Here is a 23664-nt window from a genome sequence, read left to right on the forward strand (position 1 = left end):
TCTGTTTCCTTCTGTTTATTACTTGAAGTCCCGGTGCTTGTGCAGGTCTTTTCAGTTTGTTTCATACAGGAGACTCATGCGGGGCGGCACCCCCACAGCCCCATCTCCAGGGCAGGTAATGCTTGGAGGGCCCTGGGAGGGCACAGGGCTATGGGCCTTTTCCTGCCTGGGGCCTCCACCCTCAGACCCGCAGAGGCACAGACGTTATTTAAAAATTGTTAAAAAACAAAACAGAACACACATTTAAATAGGTATCCAAGACAGTTCTTCAAAAAACAAAATGTACCCCTCCCTTCTCCTCTTTTTTTCTTTTTTCTTTTTTTGGAAAAAACAAAAATAAAAACAAACCAAATCCTTGACCTCTACCCTCTGGGACCCCTCCCTACCCACCCACCCCCCACAAAAAAATTTACAGCTACAGTTAACACGTGATGTTCACATCTGAAACCATTAACTTTGAACACAGGAAGGGACAAGGACCTGGGGTCTCACCTACAGAACAAGGGGGGACAGGCGGCCAGGACTAGACTGACAGGTGGGGGCAGCAGGGCCAAAACACCCTGTCATTAAAAAAATAAAAAGTGTGGGAAAAACAAAAATCCACCCCCTTTGAAATGGCCCCAGCAAGGGGTTTCTCCCTCAGTCCCTAGGGCCAGAGACCCGCAGGGCCTGGGCGCTGAGTGGGGAGGGTCCCAGTTAGACCAGCAGCGGACCCCAGGGGGGTTAATGCTACACTTGCCCCCATCAGGGCATTCACAGCTCAGCACCCCCTCCCCATGCTGGGCAGGAGAGGCCCCAGCAGTCCACAGTCCCACATCCCTCAGGTTGGGCTGGAAGGAAGGTGTGGGGGTGCCCCCCACCCACCACCATTTCTCTCCCAGTTCTTCAAGCTCCCAACCACTATTGGCTCAGTCAGAAAATTAATAGTCTATAAATAGTCCCCAAGCTCAGGAGGGAGGTCAGGGAAAGGGTGGGGCAGAACAGCACAGCTGTGGCCAGTGACTGGAGAGGGCGGGTGGGCTCTTCCCTGTCTGCTTTCCAGCCAGGAAAGAGTCTCTAGGTCCGGCCCAGACCCAGCGCAGCCCCTGGCCAGACCCATGCTGAACCAGCTTCACATGGAGAAAGACCAAGAGGAAAAGGGCAGAGGTGGAAGAGAGACAGTCCCCTGTGGCTTCGCTCCCCGGGACACCGGGTCCCGTCTGTCTGGGTCCTGCTGGCCCGGGGTGGAGGCCAAAGTCTGCAGTGGGGATGGGATGGACTCTCCTCTCCACAGCCCCTCCCCTCATCTGTAAAGTGCATAATGAGGCATCTACTTTTTTTGACTTAAACCTGAATAGGGTGGGGGGAGGTGAGGGTGGGAGGGGAGGAAGGCAGAGCGGAAGGGGTGGGGGCGGCTTCCTCGTCTCCCTCTCTCAGCCATCTGGAAAGGCTGCTACATATTTGGAGCTGGGGAAGGTGGGAGGGGAGGACCCAGCAGAGAGGCTGGGGATGGCGAAGGAGGAAGAGGTGGGCATGGGAGAGAAGCAGGAGGTGCGATCAGGGTGAGGCTGTGAGAAAGAAAGGCTGGGGGTGGGCAGGGAGGTGGCCGCCTGCCCTCCAGAGCCGAGCGGTGGCCCTGGGTGTCTGGGCTGCCCGGGCAAGGCCACAGGGCGAGGGTGCCAGATCCTAGGCCACCACGAACTCCGACTGGAGGTCAGGGTTGACCTCTGGCTTCCACACCGAGTCCTCAAAGTCGAGGCCCAGGCCCGCAGCCTCGCCCGTGCTGCCGCCTCCTGCACTGCTGCTGCTGTCACTGCGTCCGGCCTTCCGGGTGGGAGGCCAGTGGTAGGGGCCACGGGCATCCCGCCGGGCCTTCCTGCGCAGCCTCTTCTGCTGCAGCAGGAGCTGCAGCCGCTCCACCTTGCAGCGCGTGGCTCGGTTCTCAGTCTGCCGGAGTCGGTCCCCTGCAGAGGGTCAACATCCTGTGGTTACTAAGGGCCAGGCCCCCCAGGTGTGCTGTGGCTGGGGGCCAGGGCTCTGATGGGGAGGGCTCTGCACCATGTCCCTGGTGGAGCACTGCACTTAGGTAAGAGTCTCTCAGTGACCCAACTAGAACCTGAATGCCTCTGGCTGCATCTGTGGCCCAGGAAAACACTGGGCTCATGCCTCAGTTTCCAGTTTTTATTCCCAGGGCTGTGGAGACTGACTGATGGCCAGAATGCCCAATGGGCAGAACAGTGGCCAGGATTCATGGAATTTTGACGGGGAGTAAACCAGCCGCTGGGGAACAGTGGGTGGGGGGCGGTGATTAGGGGGCCTCCTTGCTTTCCCAAGTCTTCAACGCTGGGGGCCCTTTTGCCCTGCCTCGCCTGCCAGAACTGAGTCATTCATGCAGGCGCCAAACACCATCTGGACAGGGTGCCTGGGGGGTGAGGAGGAAGCGAGGCCGGAGCCCCCTCGGGAGCACACAAGGACACTTTGTGCCCCGACACACACATGGCTCCTTCTCTCCTGGCCGGGCGGAGCTGGGGGGTCCGGCAGCTGCTGGCCCTTGGACCCCCAGGCAGGTCAGCTGCTGCCTGTGCCCACCAGCACACAGAGGGGCCTTAAGAGTCAGCACTCACCAGGGGGTTTGCACATGCGGATCTGGCTCTGACCCTGCAGCAGGGAGGCCGGGGGTACTGCCGCCAGCTTCTCGCAGGAGGTAGTTTTAGGGGTGAGGTCGGGGGCTGGCGAGGCTGGTGAGGCAGGCGAGCACTGGGCGTGACAGCGGAGCTGGGTCAGCGAGGGGGGCATGCCCTGGTAGTGCCTTGTGGCGCTCAGGAGGTCATTGAGGATCTGCAGGATGGTGCCGATGTCCCGCCGTGGCCGCCCACTGCTGTCCTGGCAGTTGGGATGCAGCGTGCCTGCAGGGGAAAGTGGCTTTGAGCTGGCAGGATGCCCCCAGGCACCTGTGTGCAGGCATGAGGTGGGTCTTGGGGGTCAGGTCACCTGACCTGCCAGGGACAGGCACTTGTATGCCTGGAGATTCCTGGGGAAGGGTGAGGCGCGTGCAGCACGCTCAGCCCCGTGTGACTGCCACGGTGGGCGTGGATGCGGCTGCACGCGTACGTAATGTTGGGCAAACACAGCCTCCTGCGACATGACACCTACCAGAGAAGGTCCCTGAGAAGACCCCTGGGGCATGGTTCACGAAGCTCTCAATGACGGCGCCAGGTTTACGGGATCGGGGAGTAGGGCTGCCCCCTGGGGTGGACGCAGTGCTGGCCCCAGGGCTGACACTGCTGCTGGCAGCAGGGGAGCAATCCATCTGCTGGTGGGAGGAAGCACAGGGCACGGGGCCCAGGTCAGGTGCCAGAGCTGAGGCACAGGATGCCTCTGTGGGCAGAGCCCTGTGATCTCCAAGCCCATCCCTCAGGTTCCAAAGACACCCCTCCCCATTCTCACCTCAGGGCAGGTGGAGGCTGCGTGGGATCGGAAGGAGCCAGCTGTGACAGGTGAGGGGGATGTAGGAGGGCTGGTGGGCACTGGGGGGACACGGGCAGCACTGGACACTGGCCGGCAGGAAGAGGACACCGGGGTGGCTAAGCTGGGGTCTCCACGGGCAGCGGCGGCGGCAGCGGCGAGCACATGCCTATGTTGCAGGGGGGCGTGCTGGGCAGCCAACTGCAGCTGGACGAACATCATGTGGTCCCCCACGCGAAGAGCCAGGGTCAGTGGTGAGCGACCAGACAAGAAGTCACTGACCTGCCAAAAGAGGGACCCTTCAGCTGGGGGGCCCTGTCTGTGGCGCCCCCAGCCCAGCCCAGCCCAGCCCCCCTCATCGTGTGACCTGGGGCCTCTCGCCGCCCCTCTCTGGGCTCTGGGGTCCCTGTCGGTGCCACGGACGCTTAAATAAAATGAATCTGTATTTCCGGAAGCCGCCTCCGCCAGCCCGGCCCGGCCCAGGCACCGCTGAGGGCTGTGGGGGACAGAGGCGGGTCAGACGGGGGCCTGGCCCTCCCTGGCCAACTTGGTTCTTTCAAGGGGAAACTGAGGCCAGAGGGGGCGGGGCCCAGCTGGCGGTCACTGCCCTCAAATAACCCTCACCTCATCTCCTTCCCCATCCTCCTGGATCCCCAAACCCTTTCTTCCTGAGAATGTGGGAGAGGGGCGGGTCTCAGGGCCCCTCCTAGCTAAATCACCCAGTCAGTGAGTGGGCGGAATTCCTGGACAATCCTTCCTCCTAACCTTTGCTTTCTCAAGATAAATATTTATCTGTCCTGGGCGGGGTGGAGGCCAAGGGGGCCTAACGAGGTCCCCAGGGCCCTCAACACACCCTGGTGACCAGGAACCCTCAGACCTGCCCCTCTGTGGCGGGTGGATTCATGAGTAAGTATATCTAACCCTATCTACAACAAACCCCCTTCTGGGGCCTGGCCCAGCGCCTTGTTCTCCCCAGGGACAGGGATGGGGGGGCGGAGGTTTCTGAGAAGTGACATAGACTGGATGACTCAGAGCCGACCGCCTCCCAGAACTCCCTCCCTGCTCTTCTGGCAGTGGCTGGCTGGCGCAATCCTCTCTGCTGGGGGCTGAGGAGGGGGAGAAGAGGCAGGGCACAGCCCCACCCTGACCAGTCTGCACAGCACCCCCTGCTCAAGACCCCTGGCAGGCAGGGCCCTGGGGTGGCTTCCCAGAGCAGCTGGAGCCCCCTAGCTCTGCCCGCCCAGCAACTTCCTCCCTGGGGAGGGCGAATGGGCGGGCATGATTTGGTGCCAGGCAGGGAAGCAGCCCGGGGAGCCCAGTCACTCGCCCAGTGCCCCCCCATCTCCCTCCTGACGCAGGCACCCAGGGAGGATGTGAACCAATCATGCCCGGCCCCCCTGCCAACCCAACCAACCGCAGCCCCCACCAAGGAGCAGGGAGCAGTTCACACTTGCCCCAGGAAATCACCTGCAGCCTCCACCCAGCCCCCGGCCCCTGGACCCCTGTTATCCCCCATCCCACAGCCACCCCCATGATGGCAGACCACCAGCAGCTCCTAGCCCCTCAGCCCCCCTCCTCTGTGCTGCTTGAAAGGCAGGATGCTACGTGTCAAGAAGGGGCGAGGGCCTTGGGGCAGAGGAGGGAAGACCAAAGCCGCCGAGCAGGTTTCCTGTGGCCAGACCAGGGAGGCCCGGGAACCTGCCCACCCCCTTGCTGGGGCGGGCAGTAGCCTGCTCCCCCACCCTGGCAGCTTGCTGAGGCCTGTGTCACCCTGCTGGGAGGTGGCCAGGGCCCTTTGCTGGGGAGTGCCCAGCCTCAGCCAAGAAAATGAGGATAGGAGGAGGGGGAGAAGGCCTGGGCAAGACCTGGAGCCAGACTCAGGCCGGCCCCAGCCCACCTCCTGGCTGCCTACTAGACGTTTCCCAACATCCTGTGGAGGCCTCCCTGGCCCTGGGCTGCCTGCCCCTGCCCCCCCCTTGGGGCAGAGAACAAAGGCCAGAGAGAGGAAGGGGGAGTGCTGTGGTGACTCCCCACCCCCTTGCAATGAGGGTCAGGAAAGCGGAAGGAGTGTCACCCTGGCTGGCCACCACTCTGTACCACAGCAGAAATGTTAAAAAAAGAAACTGGCCCATCCCTTTGGGAAAGCCTCACTGGCTTGGGGACTGGGTCTCTGGAAGGGGAGGGACTTAATGCTAGGCTGGAGAGACAGGCCCGGAGTGAGCTGGGAGCTCTGGGCCAAGGTCACCCCTCAGGCGGACAGGCTCAGAGAAACTCAGCCCCTTCCCCCTCACGGCAGCCACCGTGGGAGAGAACCTCAAGGTCAGGTGGCGAGTGGGGGGCAGGAAGAGGAAGCAAGGTGACCAGGCCAAGCTGGCACCAGGCAGGCATCCCTCCCCACCCCCAGAGGCCTCTGGGGAGCACAAACAACCCAGGCTCTCTGGGATGGCCTGCCTGCAGATTAGGAAGGGGCTGGCGCGGGTCTTACCTGGGTCTCCGTGAGGCTCTCTAGGGCTTGCATGACAGACTGCTCCGGCCTGGAGGCCTGGGACTACAAAGAGAGGAAGGAGGACCCGCCTAAGTGTGGGTTTGGCACAGTGGGTTTGAGTAGGGTGGGGAGGGCCCTGCAGGCTGGGGTGGACTGCCCTACAGGGGAGGAGGCTGTGCACTGGCCGTGATGGCGAACAGCCCACCACCGTCTGTGTGTGGGCGCAGGGTCTGAGGTCTGCGGGGCCTCCAGGACACACCGCCCACAGCCATTTACCATGAGGCCCGCTTCCACGGTGGGCACCAAAGTCAGCTTGCTGCCATCCCCCACGCCAAACTCCTGCAGCTTCCCCGAACTGAGCCGGCTGCGGGGAGGAAGGAAGACGTTGAGACGGCAGAGACAACACTGGGACGCGGAAGCAGCGGCCGCGGGGGAGGAGGGCTGTGTGTGTGCCGCAGGGGGAGGGGGGAGGGGGATAGAGACAGGAGTCCTTTCTGCCTCCACCCGTTCCCAGCTTCCAGATCCCGGCGGCGCGTGTGGGGAGATTCCTTGGCCTTGGGAGCTCCCATCCTGGAAGCTCAGATCTCCCACGATCCCCATCTTCCGACTGGGGCACCCCTTCTGCTGCTCAACAAGGCACTTTCGCATCAACTGGGCACTCACATGCCCTTTGCCACAATCCTCCGCACGCACCCCTCAGGGCAACCCCTGCCTAGGATTCACTAACTCTTGCCCAGGCCTCTCTTCATAGGCACCGAGGGCCTTCGGCTCTGGGTGAAGCCTTGGGGGGCTGCTTGGGGCGAGGCTACCCCTCCATCCCCTCCCTGGCGCAGGCCGCCGACGCTCAGACAAAGGAGACCCTCCTCCTCCCGCCCCTCCCCCACCGGGGCCCCTCCGCTGGGGATGGACATTGCCTGTCCCCGGAGGCCCGCGGTGGGGGGGGGGGGACTGCCGGGCCTGGAGACGATTTAAATACCAGGAGGGAGGGGGAGGCTGCAGGGAGCGCTGAGAGTCGAGAACAAAGGGGGGCAGAGACACAAGGTGGGGGAGACAGCCAGACGCAGAGGGGGCAGCTGAGCAGATACGGAAGCTGGTGAGGACACAAGCGAAAGAGAACGGCTGTGGCTCCCACTCCCGTAGCCGAGACCTCTGTGTTGCCCCAGGACGCCTGCTTCCACAGAGGGGAGGCAAGGAAACCCCTCTGGGCACTCTCGCCTCGGCTTTTGTGCGGCGACCCCCGGCGAGGGAGGAGGCCGAGGCAGTCAAGGCCGAGCAGAGGGCGCCCGAGAGCGCGCAGCGCCCCCCCTCCAGTCTGGCCGCCCCCTGCTTCCTTGCGCGGCGCGCTCTTTGTTCCCGCCCGGGGCCCGGGCCCGAGGGGGCGGCCCGGCGCCGGGGGCGCACGGGCGGGGGCGGCGCGCGGTACCTACGTGTCTTTGTGGAGCAGCGCCAAGCGCTCCTTGGGCACTTTGAGTCGCTGGGACAGCCGTTTGCGCAGCCCTTCCACTGTCTCGTCCGGCGGCACCGACAAGTCGTAACGGGTCCCGGTCGTGCTGTGGATGGCCAGGCTCATGGGCGCCGCCTCGGCCGCAGGGCCCAGATCGCAGGCGCCGCCGGGGGCACCGCGCCGGCAGCTCCGGGCGCCGCCGGGCTGCGGCTCCATCCCCGGCGCGCGCTGGGGGGGCTGGGGTCCGCGGGGTGCCGCCAATCCTCGCCGGGTCCACAGGGCCGGGGCGGGAACTCCCCGGATTCGCGTTCCTTTCTCCTGGCGCTTGGGGGCTGGAGGAGGGGGCGGCACGCGTGACCCTGAAGATCCCAGTGGTGGAAGGCTGATCAGCAATAAAGAATCCGACAGGCGTTCCGGGGTCGATCGCGTCGGCTTCTCGGGGTGCGCTCCGGGTTGGGGTCTGCGATAGAGGCTTCTTCAAGAGTGAGAAGGGATGGGGGGCGGCCGGGATGAGGAGCGGCGCGGGGAGGGTTCTGGAGGAGGGGGCTCCTTGGCCGTGTGCGCTCTATGCCTCTGCAGTTCGGGTCGCGCTACCTCAAGCGTCCCCTCCCTTAGCAACAGCCGCCGCAGCCGCGGCTCACAGGATCTGGGGGTGAAAGTAACAAGAAAAAAAAAGTTATAATGTATCAACGTTTCAAGGGGCGGGGCTGCCGCCCCCTCCCATTCACTACTTACTCCGCCGGCCCCGTGCCTACCAATCAGCACGCACCGAACGCCCAGTCGGCCGCGCTCCTTAGCCAATGGGAGCCGCCGCGGCGCTGCCCCACGTGGCAGTACGGCCAACCCCTCGCCCTGCCCCCGCTGCCTGGGCAACCAATGGGAGCGCGGCGGGGGTGGGGCTGGCACCGCTCCGGTTCCGCCCCCGCGCCCCCGCCTGCGCCCCCAGCCATTCATAAGGCCCGGAGTCCGCAACAAAGGGCGGGCGGGCCCGAGGGGCGCGGGCTCGTGCTCGGGTTTAGGCTTCCTCCCCCACTGGTCCTCGCGGGAGCCGCCAGGGCGTGGGGAGGGGGCGAGGACCATTGTTCCCGGCGCCGGGAGGGGCAGGAAATTGTGGGGCCGCCCCACCGCGTCCGTCCGGGAAGCAGCCGCCAGCGGAAGCCGGAGCGGGAGCGGGAGCGTGAACCCCGAGCCTCGTGGCAGGGTTCCCAGGCCCAGCGGCCCGCCGGGACCCGCCAGTCCCCAGTCCTGCCCCTTCCTGGGTGGGTGCGGAGAACTGGGCGTGGCCGGGGATTAGGCCTGTCACCTCGGTGACGTGGCCGCAGTCTGGTGTACCCCTCTCGAACCGGTACTTTCTCGCGTTCTGGTGCCTTCCTCCCAATTCCCTCGGCCCCGGCCCGTTTCACGAGACGCGCCCTCCCGAGCGGTGACGTGACGCGACGCGGCGTCCCGGGCTGCGCCCGAGCATAGCGCTGGATGCTGCGGTGAGTCAGCAGCGTCAGAGCGCCCTCTGCCGGCCCTCCCGGGAGCGCTGCGCCAAGTCCCGGGGGAGGGGGCTCCACGGAGCGTACAGGATAATGGACACCGAGACTGCGAGTCTGCAGGTGACCCCGATAAGGGACCGAACGTACTACGTGCGGAGAATAGAACTGCAATCTGAGAAACTGAAACCGAAGCAGCAACTAGTTCAAGGTCACTTGCGGGGAAAGGGGAGTGCCGGGGGGGGGGGGGGGGGGCGGGGGTTGTGGTCCCGCCCGGGCTATGCCTATTGCTAGGAGCCCCTCCTACTCCACAACCGGGTGGGCTTCCCAGGCCGGGGGCATCTGAAGCCCTGTCGGCCCCAAGAACAAAGAAAAGTAGGGGCGACCAGGTAGTCTAAAGTAGATACCCCTCTCCGAACAGCGAGGTCCCGCCCCCCACTCACCGGGCGTGGCCTGTCCTGTGTCCTACAGTTCCGAGTGAACCCACGCGTGAGGCCTTGTATGAAGTGCCCGGGCCAGTCTGGGGCCGAGCGGGCGGCCCCCGAGCCTTTATCTGCGCCGCCTTCCCTCGGGGTGGAGTTTGGGCGGGTAGGGGGCGGGGGGGGGCCCTGGCGGGCGGTGACGCAGCTGGCCCCCGCCCCTGCCTGCTGACCGAGGCCCCCGGGAGCAGTCGATTCGGGACACCGGTCTCCAGGCTTCTCTCTGTAAATGGGTGTTTCTCCTGGAATGCCACTGAGCAGGGGGCCGGGGCCATGAACTCTGCACACCGGTAGGCTGGCTTTTGGGGTGAACAGGCGGGCTTCCTGCCCCGCCCCCTTTCCGACGACCAGGACCGGGTGCTTCCGCCTGGGGGCGCCCGCGTGGGGGGGAACGGGAAGAGGTGCCTGAGTCAGCGGCCAAGATCCAGGAAAACAGGCCAGTCACCTGCCAAGCAGTGGGGTGCTTGGGCCAGCTGCCTGGCAGCTTGGCCGCCAGCATCTCTCAACGGTGACCTCAGAAGGCATTTCTGGAGCGATTATCCAGCGCCAGGCTCACCTTGGACCCAGTTGGTCACCCCTGGCTGTGTTGTGTGAGCTCAGTAAGAAACTGACCTCTCTGAGCCTGTTTCTACAGGATGGCTAGACAGTGAGATATGAGAGTGCAGCGGCTTACTCTGGGCGCTGGAGTTGTAGGGACCACATATTGCCATTGTTCCAAGAATGCATGCACACATGCTTGCCCTAGCCTTTGTAAAGGTGTGCATTCATCCATTTCACGGATAAGGAACCTGGCCACCCAGCAGAACAAACGGGATGTTGCACGTCTGCAGATTCTCCATGGATGCCCTGGCCGGTAGCTTTGAAGTCCTCTGTTCTGCTCCCTCTGCCCTTGCAAGGAAGGGAGACCCCAGGCTCCACCCCATCACCTCTGTCCACTTAATCTGTTTCCTTCCTTATCTGGCTTCTCCACCTCCACCTCATCCACCCCTACCTTGGTCTGGGCACCCCTCCCAGGGCTGTTCCTTTGCAGGTTTCCCTCCATTTCCCACCCAACTCTCCCTTGGCCTCAGCTCCCCCCAACACACAAACTGGGCACACCCAGACACTCCCAGCCCTGCAGGATCAGAGCTAGTCTAGAGGCAAAGCTGGGAAGACTTCTGAAAGTAGTCCTGGAGCTGATTTTTAAAGAATGAATAGCAGTTTGTCTCACAAGAAAGATGCTCAGGAAATGGGAACAGCTTAGCATGGTCCCAGAAGCCACTGCATGCCCAGGGAAACGGGGCTGAATTGGAGGAGGGAGGGAAGGCTGGGTCAGGGAGCTGGCCCTAGGACCTTTTGGTGGCAGAGGAAGTGGGGACCCTGGAAATCAGGGCCCATTGTGTTGGTGTATCCCTGGCCCCGTTAACCTTATTCCCACCCTCCCTACCATGGGTGGGCAGTTGGGGGGCTGCTGGTGGGGTAGATGGGACTCTGCCTGCCTGGTGGTGACACTGCCACCCTAATGCTGTAGGACCTCAGGCCAGTAGGGAATGGAATCAAGACACACAGGGATTGTGTTGAGGCACTTAGCCTGGAAAAGAGAAAGGTCCTTTGGGAATAAGATACTTTGTGCTGTTCCAAATTATAAAGGCTGGCATTCTACTTCCTGACTTTCCTTCCCATGTGGTGCCCCTGTCCCTGCGTCCTTTGTCCCAGGAATCCCTGAAGCACTGAGTGTACACTTTCTGGGTAGGAGACAGACCCATGTTCTGACCTGTCCCTATCAGGCCAGACCCTACCACTGTGAAAGGATCTTTACATTCTGACTCTACCCTGCTTGTCCCCAAAGCCTGACTCTAAGGAGTATTCTACCTCATGTGGGGACAGGGGTTCTGCTGGTGAGGGGTACACTAGCTTTCTGCTGAGCCCCTGCTGGGCCCCAGCTATCTTTGGTGTTGCATGTAGCATGCTGGTGGCCCATCAGGACCTGAGCAGGAAATGGCTGGGGTCTGGGCAGAGAAGACACACATATGACCTCATGGCCAGCACAAGGTTCCCAAGTTACTAGGGAGTGGCTAACTCTTTGCCCCAAAAGAACAAGACATAGATGGATGCCAAGGCCAGCCCACTGACCCTCACACCAGGGCCTAGTACATGTTGAAAGATCACCCCCAGGGCCCAGAGCATGCCAGGAGGCCCCAACTCACCAAGTTCAGACATGACGTGGAGTCACTTGCACAAGGCTGTGATACACTGTGAGCTGCCCATGTACTGACAGGCCACGGGTGACTTCCCTGTCACTATTGTGGCTGCAATGACGTGAGCAGGCCCTGACTCTCCATATGCTCACCCTGCGCTCCCCTTCCTATCCTACTGAGATAGCATGTGGGAAGCTGAGACCCCTGCCCCACAGTTGCCAGGCAGGCACTGGGTCAGTCAGTCCCCCAGGGTTTCAGAGCGGGTGGGGCAGCACCCTAGCAGGACAGGGCTAGATCCACCCCCTTCTGGGTCAGCTCCACTCTGTCTGAAGCCAGCTAGGAGCCTGGATGCCCACAGAAGTGCTGACACCACCCAGATTGGGCAGCTGGCCAGGCCAGGGCCACCCATAGGCTGGGTGTGCCCAGAGTGGGACCTCTGTGGGAGCAGGTAGGGCCAGCCTCTTCCCAGGGCCCTGTAGCAGGAAGGCTTGGAGTTGATGGTGGATCACAGCACTGGGCCTGAAGACCCAGAACCTGGCAGAGGCCTGGGGAACCTGTCCCCTAGTTCAAGCCTGATCCCCCAAGAGCTCCCTCCCTCCCTCCCTATCCTGGTGGTCAACCTCTGCTATTCCCACCCTCTTGGGGTGAAGGTTGGCACCTTGCCCACCCCCACCCAGCCAGGCAGGCTATGCCCTTTTGAGTTGACCCACACACAACCAATGTTCCCAAGCCTCTGTTTACTGAGTTCTCTCAAGGGACTATTTCTTTAGGTTCAGACATGCATTTCACAGAGCCACAGGAAACACTCAGGATGAACTAGGGAGGATCCTGACCCCACAGCCTTAAGCAGAGCAACAGAACCAGTGCACACAGTCAGGCTTCCTGGCCTTTAATGTGGGCAGGGGCTGGGGAGCATCAATGTCTCAGGCTCTGCAGGGGCAGGGGTGGCGAGTTGTTGGCCCATTAGGATGGGGGGACTTGGCAAGAAGAGCCTACAGGGTTACAGACCCCACATCAGGCCTGCCAAAGCTGCTGAGGGCTGTAGTGGCCCCAGGTATAACCTGAGGGGCAGGCCTGAGAGCCTGGGCAGAGCCAGCACCACACTACCCCCTGGTGGTCTCAGCAAGTGAATGACCGGGACCTCAAATTCCCTGCTGGTGAAGGGCATGCACCACCTATTCCAGGGCTTTCACCAGGGCCTCATTGGCCTCGATTCGGATCTGGATCTCTGCCCGAGTGGCCTCATCTGCTGCCCCTGACAGCTCCGACTGAGCCTTCTCCAAGTTGGCCCTGGCGGCCTGCAGGAGGTGGGTAGGGGATGAGAGATGAGCCAGCATGCCAGTCCAGCACCTGCCCTTCCTCTGAGCTCCCTCCCCAGCAGCCAGGGAACCCGTGGACAGCTCCCACCTGCCCCAAGCTGCAGTGTCCACCCACTTCATACTCACTCCCAGGTCCAACATGTCCAGTGTCACAGCTTCTTCTGCCAGTAACTGCACGGAGGAGTCTGCATTAACTGTGACAGAACCGCTGCTCACTGCAGGGTGGGGGGAGCAGGAGGGAAGGCCTGAGTCCACCACATCCATGCAGGCAGCCTCACCAACTCTCTGACAGGAGCTCCATAAACACCCAAGTCTGCATCCCAAGCGTGCCAACAGCTGCTAGCCCAGGTGGTCCCATGGGACTAGTCCCAGGGCCCAGCACACCAGGTGGCTGAAGAGGAAGAAATACCCCAAGAGGATAGGAGACAGACCCAAGGACACTCATGACACCATAGAACTCTGCAGGGAAACCCAGGCCATCCCTTGAGCCTACCAGCCCATAAGCTGAACCTGGGTCAAGGGCCACGTCAAATGCACTTCTGGCTTTGAATCCCAGTTCTACTCATGGTGACAACTGGTACTGGGGAAAGGCTTTCACAGACTCAACTCCTTCCTATGCAAACACATTTCCTTCCCTAAGCTGATTACCCCTCCCAACACAGCTATCCTCTTCCAGCACCTGTTCACCCATCCCCACTCCCACCTGAAGGAACAGGGCTAGTTCAGAACTAAATCGGCTTCCTGCTGCATTTCTGAAGATCACATCAGTGCCCATTCCCATGACAAAAAAAAAAAAAACCACCAAACTTTGCTTTTCTTAGCTCAGACAGGTTGCCCAATGGAGACCCAAGGTCTCTACCCAGCGCCCCCCACAGACTAACCAAAGTATTTAGTAGTGCTGCCATCTTCTGCGTGAACCACGACCAGCCCTGGCCGTAGGACCTGCAGAGTGGGCACATGGGCTGCCAGAATGCCAAAGGCTCCAGTCAGCGTGGGCACGTCCACCTGCCGGACATTGGCACCATTGAAGAACACCTGGAGAGAACAAAAGGAGCAAGCATGTGTCAACTGAACAGCCTCAGGAGCGGCCAAATACCTGATCTTCACTGCTCTGAAAAGCATCAGGGAAAGATCGAGCCCTGAAGAGGTCACAAAGACTGTCCAAACTACCCGTGATCTTGGGACAGTTTGTTCATCTGGAAGTAGGACTGCCTGCGACTGGGAAGCACCCGGTTCCTTTCCCAGAGAGAAGCATCCATGGAGGCTGGACAGGGAGGAGCCGGAGACAACTTACTTTCGGGAGAAGAGAAAGTCTGGGAGCTGGGTGCAGGAGGGAGCCAAGGTGGGGGCGGGGTCCAGTACCTGCCCGATGAAGGTGGGGCATTGGGCTCAGGAAGGGGCCGGGGTTCAGATTAAGAACCACAGCGAGAGCGCCAGGTCCAGCAACCCCGCCAGGTCCAGTAGACTCCTCCCCAGGGTGGGAGGGCTCAGCCTCGGGACCGCATGGAGGTGTGGGGACCTGAGTCCGGATCCAGGGAAACAGGTCGGCCACCGGTCAGCGGCCTGGGGATACGAAAATGGGGTGCGAACAGTAGGGGAGGGGGCGGGGCGGGCTTTAAAGGAAGTTAGGGCGCCCGAGGAGGACAGTGGTCCTGCGACCCCGCGAGCTGGGGGAACCTCGGTCTCGGGGCCGCTCAGGAGTTGGGTGGGCGTGAGGGCCGGGAAGGAGGCCGGACCCCTGGGGCTGGAAGCGCAGGTGCCGGGTCGAACGGCGAGGGCGCGGGATCCGGACCTGCGTCGGGGAGGCGAAGGTGAAGGACATCTGACCCGGGCCGGCGGCGGGGGCCGGGGCGGCGGCAGCCTCAGCAAAGGCGCGCGCCTGGCGCACGAGGCGGCCCAAGCCCGCGCGGCGGAGCAGGGCGGAGGGAAGCATGGCGGCGGCGGCGGCAGCAGACAGCGGACTCGGGCGGCTGGGACGGCCTGGAGGGCGAGAGGACGACGCGCAGGGCTTTCTGGGAGCAGCAGTTCCGGCGAGTGCGCACGCGGGCACTACGACGCCCAACAGGCTGCGCGCGACGTCGGTGCTGAGACGTCACCGCCCAGGCCGCGATGCTTGCTGGGGGCTGTAGTTTTCTTGAGGTGAGAGGCGATGAGGGTGATAAAACGATTCTCACGGGTAACTGCGCGGGGGAAGGGACAATTCAGCACCTCCCCTTAGCAAAGGGGAGGCTCACTGCAGGGACATCTGAGAATCAGTTCCCCTAAGCGGTGGGGGAGGAGCGTTCAACAGGCGTTGACGTCGAAAATAGGCAAATCAATACTATGTCAGAAAATGACACGAACTGAAATAAACACGAATTGCATATGTGTAACTATAATGCACTAAAAATAAATCCATATCGCAAGCCGAGTAAAAGACTGAATGGGACAGTCACGAAGGCCTTATCTATACACGCAGTGCAGGTGCCAGGGAATGGCAGCCCAATAGGGTTGCAGCAGCGGACAGGCGGGCACACAGACGTCCGCAGAGGGCGCCCTGTGGCCGGCGATGCGCTCACCTCTCCCCCCGCCCCCGTCTGGCCACCGCCCCCTCCCGCCACTGACGCAGGAGCGCGTGCGCGGGCGACTTGGATGCCCCGCTGACGTCAACCAGGTGCCGCGCAGCCTCGCTTGGGGCCATGACGTCACCGCCCCGCCCCCGCGCTCACGCAGGTCTTTGGCCCCCACCCTCCCAGAAGATGCGGGGTAGGACTCACGCTGAGGAGGGTTTTTTCAAAGAGGCGGAAGGCTGGACCCCAGGGGCACTGGAAGCTCGAGAAGGTCGTGGTCGCGCCTGGTCAGGGATCTCGGGCTGGTACCCTAGTTCAGTGAGACCCAGCAACTAACGCTTTCCGTGGCTCCCCACACCCTAGAGCGAGCGTACGCCCTCGCTCATGCCAGAGTTCAGACCCTTTGGAGACCCGCGCCCCTGGACTTAAGAATCTGGGCAGTTGGAATACTTCAGAAGCCCCAGGCCAGCACCATGAGGAACACTTAGGGCACCAATCCCCATGACCTAGACATTCTGACCCTGAGAGGAGGGTGCAGAGGGAAGCCTTCACCTCCCCTTCCCAAGTGCGTTTTGTCTGCACTTCCAAAGTTTCTTAGCCCCGGGTCTTCATAAGCCACCAACTACTTCATAATAAGGGGAAACAACGTAATGGGCTCCTCAAATCCAACCAGCTGATGACTTCTCTCCGGTCCCCACTCCTGGTATCCTATGGGTGAGGGCAGCACCATTATTTGGGGCCCAAACCTGGGAAGACATGAGAATTCCACCCTGTCTTTTCCTGTCCACCCAGTGGACCACTATCTCTGGCCCTAATTGCCCAGGCCTCCTCTCTGCCTCACCACGGGTGCCAGAAGAGTCATCTGTTTAAAAATCTGAAACCTGCCGGGAGCTGTGGCACACGCTGTAATCCCAGCGGCTCTGGAGGCTGAAGCAGGAGAATAGCGAGTCCAAAGGCAGAGAGCAAGGCGCTAAACAATCCAGTGAGACCCTGTCTCTAAATAAAATAAAAAATTGCGGTGGGGATGTGGCTCAGTAGCCAAGTGCCCCTGGGTTCAATCCCTGGTACGCCCCACCCCCCAAAAAACATCTGAAACCTGACCATGACCTTCCCCTACCGGGACCCACACCACCACCTGTGGTCTCCTTTCTCGGTCTTCTGCAAACACACTTAACCTATTTCCAGGCCTTTGCTCATGGGGTTCAAGCTTGCCTGGGCATTTTTCACATGGCTGCAACTCAGTAAGAGCATGCCCATTACCTCCTGTGTACCTGCCCTGTGCTGAGACTGGGACACAGGAAATACATTCTGTGCCTGGAGCTCCTAGGATTAGCGGGGAGACAATTCACAAGAGCAAATAGGAGATGGAACCAGGGATCCAGACTGTGTGTGGCAGCTGCTGTCAGCAGAGGTAGCCAAGGGATGGGTCCTGAAATGTTGACATTTGAAAAAGCTGAACACATAGAGTGTGTATGTGTGTAGGAGAATGAATCTTTCAAGGACCCATGTGTGTGGGGGGGGGCATTGGCAAATAGGAAAGCTCTGAAGTTGAACAAGGCTTGCCACATTCCAGAATAAGCTTTTTTTGGATGAAAGATGTCAGGTGTGGAGGGCAGGCCCTAGTAAGCTGGGAGGAGAGTCCACTTGACCAAGTTAGTGGCAGATTTGGTGGACTGAACAATTAAAAAGATCAGGCATATATGTCTGAAAGAAAGAACAAAGAGGCAGCTTTGAGGGTTGGCTGTTGGGGCTCCCGGTGCATGCAATTAACATGGTAGAGGCCCTTATTTTGATCCCCAGCACAAAAAAAAGTGGGGTTTCTGCTTATGTGTCACCCACAAGGCCTTGGTACAGTAGGGGGAACTCAGTTCAACTTTGAGCAGCTGTTATCATGAAGTGAGAAGAGGGGAAATCTGCAAAGGAGGTATGGCAAGCTCTTGACAATGCCCACAGGAACCTGTACAGGGGAAACTGGTGAGGGAAGTGCACCAGATCACCTGGCTGGTACATCCTGGGGACCCTCAGACTGAGGAAATTGTGTGTCACGAGAGGCCATGGCTGTGTGCCTTCCATACTCCCAAGGGAAGAGCAAGATGGTCTGTCTGTGCACCCCAGGACTCCCTGGCCCACCAACTTGGGTTATCCCAGGTTAGACTAGGGGGGAGTCCTGTGCCCAAGGGAAGGCTTTGCATCTCATATCCTCTGGCTTTGTTTCTTGGGACCTGGGGTATGGGGAGTCGTGCACCCCAGGCCTCCGCGCTGGCGCTGTGTCCCCGAAAACCCCAGGACCCAGGGTAGATGAGTTATGCAGCGGTGCTGGGGCTGGTTGTCGGCCTCTGCGGGAAGAGGCAGCTGCACTGGGGGGTGGGGGCGGGGAACGGGTGCGCAGGCTCCGCCCCCCGCCCCCGCCGGAAGGGAAAGGGAGGCGGTGGCCGGCGCAGAACTAGCCAGACGCCGCGGCCAGAGCGGCGGGGGCGGTCGGCTGGGGACCCGGCTGCACCGGGCGTACCAAGTGGGCCGGAGCGGGAGCGCCGCCAACGCGGTCACGTGCACGGCCCCTCCTCTCCCGCCGGCCTCCCCCGCGCGCCGCGCTCTCCATTCATAAATTCTCCGCCGGCTCCGCGGCCACCAGGTGCCGGAGCCAGCCGGGAACGCCGCTCAGCCGCCGCCCGCAGCGCAGCCCGCCGCCCATGGGCCGCACGCCCCGGCGCTGAGGTAGGCGCGCCGGGCCGGGGCGGGCGGGGGCGGGCGGACCGCGCGCGAGGCCGGGATGGCGGCCGGCATCGGGGCGCGCCCGGGCTCCAGACCACCCGCCTTTTCCCGCATGATTGCGCCTGACGGGTGGGAGGACGCGGAGGAACTGGTTGGGCCTGGAGGCGGCCAGTGCGGCTCCGCACCTTCCCATCGTCTGGCGACCTGGAGAGGGACCCCGCCCACGCCCTTTCCCTGGCCTCAGTTTCCCGGGTGAGGTCGGGTGAGGGCGACGGCACCTCGGCCTCCCCGCGTAGCCTGCTGTCAGGTTCTCTGCTGTCTAACCCCGGCCGGCTCGGGGTTAGGGCCAGGGACCGCCCGTGGGGACCTCCGCCTTGAGCTCTCATCCCCCCAGCCCATCTCCTGCCTGCGGCCTGCAGCCATCTTCCGTGTCTCCTCCCATAGCCATCCCTTCCTTCTGCCCCACCTTCCCCAGCCTGAACTCCTTTCCCGACCTACATAAGCGCCCCCTCCCCCCAAATAGGCGATCCCCGTTCTGGCCTATGACGGGGACCGCTGAGGACACCTGGTCTTGCCCAGCACCTTCCTTTCTCTGCGCCTGTTTCTCCGCGGTCCCGGGGATTAGAGCCCGAAAGTGGCAAGCCACTCCGGAGCCTGCGAGCCCTTCTTCCTTGGGGAAAGGGGCTGGCGCGTGGCGTGCCGACTTGGGGCCAGTATGAAAAGCGAGACTACCCTCGGTCCCTGAGCTTCACGGGTCCTTCCAGCCCCGGGGTGGGTCAGGTGCAATTTCCAGGCAGCCCCTTCCCGAGTGCTGACCATCCGCAGCCTCAGTTTCCCCCAAGCGCCAGCAGCCATGGAGGCGGGTCCACTGGGCTGGTTTCTGCGGGCGCTGGCTGGTGGCGCAGCCATCTTGCCGCCGCGACTGGGGCGCCCCTGCAGGAGGCCTCCTCCCCCGCGCCCCCTTCCCGCCCTCCCTCTGCCTGGCAACCCGCCCCCCATCTCGGCCTGCGCGCACTGTCACCATGGGAACAAGATTCTCAGGGCAGGAACAGATGTGCCTCCTTTGTCCTCTCCTTTCTCACCAGCGTGGGCAGGGGGGACCTTTACCTCTTGTGTCGTGACTTGGGGGTCACTGGTGCAGCCATTCCGTGCCCCCAGAGGTGGGGGGTCCGCTTCAAGTTTTCCGCCTCATCTGCACTGCGCATCCCTAAGCCACCTTTCCCTCTCCCCAGAGGAGGGCCCTGGGTCTCACCGGGGTCTCCCCTGTGTGTGCTACATGGCCTCACTTTCTCTGTGTCTTGAGGGACACTTTCCTTTGCCTGGCAGGCCCCCATCTGCCCTACCTTGCTGGGCTGACCACATTCCCTGGGGAGGCAGTTGTAATACACGCATGCACAATCCCACCTCCCAAGAGGTAAACATGGCAAAATGGAGGTCCCTAGAGATGTCCTGCACTGGGCCCACCCAGCACTGGTCAGAGCAGGTGGGGGCTGCTGCAGGGCTCTGCTGCCTGCCCATGAGTCATTGGCCTGTGTGGGCTTCTGCTCCTGGGAGGGAAGAGGGGGCCTGTTTCCAGCAGCTCTGGTGGGAAGGGGCTGTCGAGCTGGAGCTGAGCAGGCCCTGCCCTCCTGTCCCAGCCTTCACAATGCAGCCTACGGCCACCATGGCCACAGCCGCGGCCACCACCGCCACGGCTGCCCTGACGACATCGTGGGACAATGCCACCAGTCATCCCACGGTGGGTGACCTGGGGACGTGGGGTAGATGGGATGTCAGCCCAGTGGCGGGACCCTGACACGCGCCTCTACATCTGCAGGCTGCGCCAGACCCCATACTGGACAACTATGTGCTGCTGGTGGTGGTCATGTCGCTGTTTGTCGGGGGCACTCTGGTGGTCTTGTCCGGTGTCCTGCTCTTGTGCAAGCGCTGCTGGGAGGTCCACCAACGCTTCAACAGGTATCTGTCCCCATTCCCAGGTACTGGGAGCTGACTTACTTGCAGGTGGGCCTCCAAGGACGGGTGCACAAGCTTGGGGCCCTGGGGCCCGGTCACTGTCATCCTATATCCCGGCTCTACCTCCCCAGGGCCATGGAGGAAGCAGAGAAGACCACTACTACCTACCTGGACAACAGCACCCACCCTGCCCAAGGTGAGGGGTCCACCCACCTCTTCTCCCCCCACCTCTGGCCATTTGTCTGTCTGCCTACCCACCTGCCTGCCCGCCCCTCGGCCACTGCCTGCCCCCTCGGGCCGCCTGACCGTCTGTGTCTGTCTGTCTCCCCCACCAGACTGGGCGCAGCTCGATTCCGACTCATCTCTGTTTCCTTAACGCCCAGGCGTAGGTGCGCACACGCGTGCTGAGCGAGTGAGTGTGTGAGCGGATGAGCGAGTGCCCGCCCGGCCCGCCTCCCCAGCCCACCCTGTCCTTCGGTCACTCCACCCTGCGCCCCTTCCTGTCCCACCCTGCCCGGAGGCCCACCCAGGATGAAGCCTGGCCCACCCGGGGCCCACCCTCTTTGGCTCTCCTCGCAGACCCCGACTTCAGGGGGGAGGACCCCGAGGGCCAGGATGTGGAGACAGAGCGCTTCCTGTCCACCAGCTCCACGGGCCGCCGGGTCTCCTTCAATGAGGCTGCCCTGTTTGAACAGAGCCGGAAGGCACAGGACAAGGGCCGCAGGTGAGGGCCTGGCCGGGGGCTGCTGTCCAGGGAGGGCCTGCTAGTCAGCTGAGGGCGAGGGCCTCCTGTCTGTGGGGCCCAGCAGCATGCACCAAGGGGCCTGGTGGGTGCTCCTCGCAGGTACACCCTGACAGAAGGGGACTTCCACCACCTCAAGAACGCCCGGCTCACCCATCTGCACCTGCCACCCCTCAAGATCGTCACCATACATGAGTGTGATTCTGGCGAGGCCAGCGTGGCCACTACCCCCCACCCTGCCACCACCCCCAAAGATAGCCTGGCCATATTCCAGGTGAGGGAGGGGTGGCAGCCCACCCCAGGGCTCAGTGGCAGGGGGCCTCTGAGGGTGATGAATGGACTGCTGGGGTGGCTGGTGATGGTGAGGCTGAGCCCTCATGCCCCTCGCTGGCCACCTGTGCTCTTTGACCTGTTGTTGCTTCCTCCCCACCTGGCTCTGTCCCACAGCCCCCGGGGAAGGCCCTCACTGGCCGCTCTGTGGGCCCCAGCTCCGCCCTGCCAGGTGACCCCTACAACTCGGCCGCAGGCACTGCCGACTTTGCGGAGATCAGCCCCTCAGCGTCCAGCGACTCTGGGGAAGGCACTTCGGTAGGGGCTCTCCTGTGTTTCCCAGAGTGCCCAGAGAATGGGCTCCTGCCCTTCCCTGCTGTCCACTGGGACTGACCAGCCTGTGGCCTCTCACCTGCCATGGCCTTCCTTACCTTGAATGGTCCCCTCACCCAGGAGGAATGCCCAGGTGCTGGAGAGGGTATGGCCAGCCACCTCTAGCCCTGGGAAGAGAGCTAGCCACGCACCCTCAGAAACGCCTGCGTTAGAGGTCTTTGCCTGGGCAGGGGCAGAGCTGGCCTGAGGGAGGCAGGGTCTCAGAGGGAGGAGGCCACAGGCCACAAGGGCTCTGTCCTACCTTTTCAGGCAGGCTTCACCTCTCCATTTGGTGGGTCTGGAGTGTTGGGACGTTCTGTCTTGGCGGGGGCTAAAATGCAGGACCAAGAGGAGGGGACTATCCCTAAGAACTGTCCCTTTTCCCTCCCAGCTGGACATAGGTCCCAGGAGTGCCAAGGCTGGCGGTCCAGGGCCAGGGCCAGGGGCTGGGCCTGGGGCTGCAGCAGAGCCTGGGGAGGCAGGAGCAGGCTCTGGGGCAGGCTCCATGCTGCAGTTCTTCACCCGACTGCGCCGCCATGCCAGCCTGGATGGAGCCAGCCCCTACTTCAAGGTCAAGAAGTGGAAACTGGAGCCCAGTCAGCGAGCATCCAGTCTGGACACAAGAGGTGAGCCTCAGTTCCTGGGAGGCAGCAAGGCCCAGGAGGTGTGTTGGCAGGTGGTCGTAGTGCAGGAAGCTCTGGCCCGGGAGGGCCATGGTCCCTAGCTAAGCCATCAGCACTGTGGGCCAGTGGCTGGCAGGAGGACCCAGGGCCTGGCTTACTGTAGAGGGGCTGTCATGGTTCCAAGGTTCCCTGCACCCTGGCTAGTTGCCGTCTGGTGACACACAGGCCACTTGGCACAGAAGTTCTGAGGCAAGACCTCTGCCCAGCATCCCTCCCTGCATGCCCCAGGCCCTGTGCGCAGGCCCAGCTCTCAGCCAGAGGAATGGCTGTGCTGTGGAGAGATCTTCTCCAGGGCTCCTCCCTGGGAAGAGTCCTTTCCCTTGGGGGACCCTGACTCCTTTGGTAGGGAGCAACGCGGTTGGACTCGGCCAGGATCAGCCAGTGTTTTCTGAGGTCCTGGACTGTAGCATTTGTGTCTTAGGGCCAGACAGTTTTGTCTCAACTACTCAGGCGCGACTGTAGCTAGGGAGCAGCCGGGGGAGAGTCCGTGAAGAGGAGGTGCCAGTAAAACTTCATTTACACCAGCAGGTGGGGGGCAGGTTAGGCTTGTGGGCAGCAGTTTGCTGACCCCTAGATAGAGGATGTGTGCAGGGTTGTGGGGAAAGAGGTGCCCTGACGGGTTTAATCATCCCTGCCCAGGAGACCTTAGTGGGGCACGGCAGCTCAGAGGGTTGGCCAGTCAGGCCCGGGGTGCCTTCTCCCCTGTCAAGGGAAGGTAGTAGGAGCCATCCTCCTGAGAGGCCTCCTGTAGCAAGAAAAGGAAGGTGTGGCTGGGTGGTGTGGTTCAGACCTGGTGGGTGACTTCTCTTTCATCCAGTCCACCCGGGCAGCTTCTGGCAGGGGGTATGGGGAAGGCGAAGGCCTGTAGGCTGCCCTGTTTCAGCTGAAAGAAGGCATTTTGAGATGGCGCAGTTGGGGTGTCGCAAAGCCAACCAGGACTGTTTGCTGGGAGCCTGCCCCTGGGTGGGGGTGGAACAGTCCCCCAGAACTCCCCAGGCCAGGATGCCGCCTCTTACCTGGACTCCCACAGCCTCCACTTTTGCACTTTGAGCTGGGCTGTGCCTGCCACTGGGTGTCCGTGCACCTAGTTGCATCTTCTTTCTGCCCTCTGCCTCGGTTTCCTCACCTGTACTTTAGCATGCACAAATCCTGGGACCCACTGTCCACAGACTGAAGCCTGGGAGCTGCCAGCTGGGGTCTGACATGGGCATGGGGGACAGAGGCAGAGACAGACTGACCACTCTTTCCCTTTATAGGTTCCCCCAAGCGGCACCACTTCCAACGGCAGCGAGCAGCCAGCGAGAGCATGGAGCAGGAAGGGGACACCCCCCATGCAGACTTCATCCAGTACATTGCTAGAGCTGGCGACGCCGTGGCCTTCCCACCCCCCAGTCCCTTTCTGGCCAGCCCCACCAGCCCACCCCCCTCTCTCGGCAGGTATTTTTCAATAGATAGAGGTGCTAGGGGTGGACCTGTGGGCCCCTGCCCTGCTCCATCCCCCCTAGGTGGCTCAGGGAGCTCCCTCCTGGTCCTGTGGACTCCCACTCACAACCCCCT

The 23664-nt window shown here is 62.2% G+C and overlaps 3 protein-coding genes across 6 annotated transcripts in view; 1 reads left to right on the forward strand and 2 right to left on the reverse strand.

Moving 5' to 3' along the window:
• On the reverse strand, positions 1-10313 carry Midn (midnolin). Of its 4 annotated transcripts, none has more exons than XM_077109863.1 (9): positions 9295-10313; positions 7357-8019; positions 6206-6293; positions 5930-5992; positions 3812-3940; positions 3427-3726; positions 3133-3289; positions 2604-2885; positions 1-1943 (listed from the first exon to the last, which is right to left on the reverse strand). In XM_077109863.1, the coding sequence occupies exons 2-9, from the start codon at positions 7587-7589 to the stop codon at positions 1666-1668; spliced, it is 1530 nt and encodes a 509-aa protein (XP_076965978.1). In that variant the 5' UTR covers positions 7590-8019; positions 9295-10313; the 3' UTR covers positions 1-1665. The 4 variants fall into 4 exon arrangements, with proteins under 4 accessions (XP_076965978.1, XP_076965977.1, XP_076965980.1 ...); XM_077109862.1 differs by having other exon boundaries at positions 3133-3292; positions 9295-10311; XM_077109865.1 differs by lacking the exon at positions 3812-3940 and having other exon boundaries at positions 9295-10310.
• Cbarp (CACN subunit beta associated regulatory protein) overlaps positions 8503-23664 on the forward strand; it is a 17597-nt gene continuing 2435 nt past the window's right edge. Inside the window, exons 1-9 of the mRNA XM_077109867.1 lie at positions 8503-9062; positions 19725-19825; positions 19904-20043; positions 20172-20236; positions 20620-20764; positions 20885-21056; positions 21230-21370; positions 21816-22050; positions 23364-23544. Of these exons, the coding sequence (XP_076965982.1) occupies positions 8948-9062; positions 19725-19825; positions 19904-20043; positions 20172-20236; positions 20620-20764; positions 20885-21056; positions 21230-21370; positions 21816-22050; positions 23364-23544 (1295 nt within the window). The 5' untranslated portion in view covers positions 8503-8947. The remainder of the gene's footprint in view (positions 9063-19724; positions 19826-19903; positions 20044-20171; positions 20237-20619; positions 20765-20884; positions 21057-21229; positions 21371-21815; positions 22051-23363; positions 23545-23664) is intronic.
• Atp5f1d (ATP synthase F1 subunit delta) lies at positions 12381-14872 on the reverse strand. Its single transcript, XM_077109866.1, has 4 exons — positions 14619-14872; positions 13708-13861; positions 12953-13041; positions 12381-12805 (listed from the first exon to the last, which is right to left on the reverse strand). Exons 1-4 carry the CDS (start codon positions 14757-14759, stop codon positions 12683-12685), a joined length of 507 nt encoding a protein of 168 aa, XP_076965981.1. The 5' UTR covers positions 14760-14872; the 3' UTR covers positions 12381-12682.

This window comes from Callospermophilus lateralis, chromosome 1 (genome assembly GCF_048772815.1).
Source record: "Callospermophilus lateralis isolate mCalLat2 chromosome 1, mCalLat2.hap1, whole genome shotgun sequence".
NCBI lineage: Eukaryota > Metazoa > Chordata > Mammalia > Rodentia > Sciuridae > Callospermophilus > Callospermophilus lateralis.

Bases quoted from the DNA above. Each gene is read 5' to 3' on its own strand.
- Midn (XM_077109862.1), bottom strand. From the start codon at position 7,589: ATGGAGCCGCAGCCCGGCGGCGCCCGGAGCTGCCGGCGCGGTGCCCCC. The intron at 2,886-3,132 runs GTAGGTGTCATG...TTTCCCCTGCAG, and splicing joins CTTCTCAGGGACCTTCTCTG to GCACGCTGCATCCCAACTGC. The intron at 1,944-2,603 runs GTGAGTGCTGAC...GACCCTCTGCAG, and splicing joins CCGCATGTGCAAACCCCCTG to GGGACCGACTCCGGCAGACT.
- Atp5f1d (XM_077109866.1), bottom strand. From the start codon at position 14,759: ATGCTTCCCTCCGCCCTGCTCCGCCGCGCGGGCTTGGGCCGCCTCGTG. The intron at 13,042-13,707 runs GTTAGTCTGTGG...CCCACCCTGCAG, and splicing joins CAGCACTACTAAATACTTTG to TGAGCAGCGGTTCTGTCACA. The intron at 12,806-12,952 runs GTGAGTATGAAG...CACCTCCTGCAG, and splicing joins TGGACATGTTGGACCTGGGA to GCCGCCAGGGCCAACTTGGA.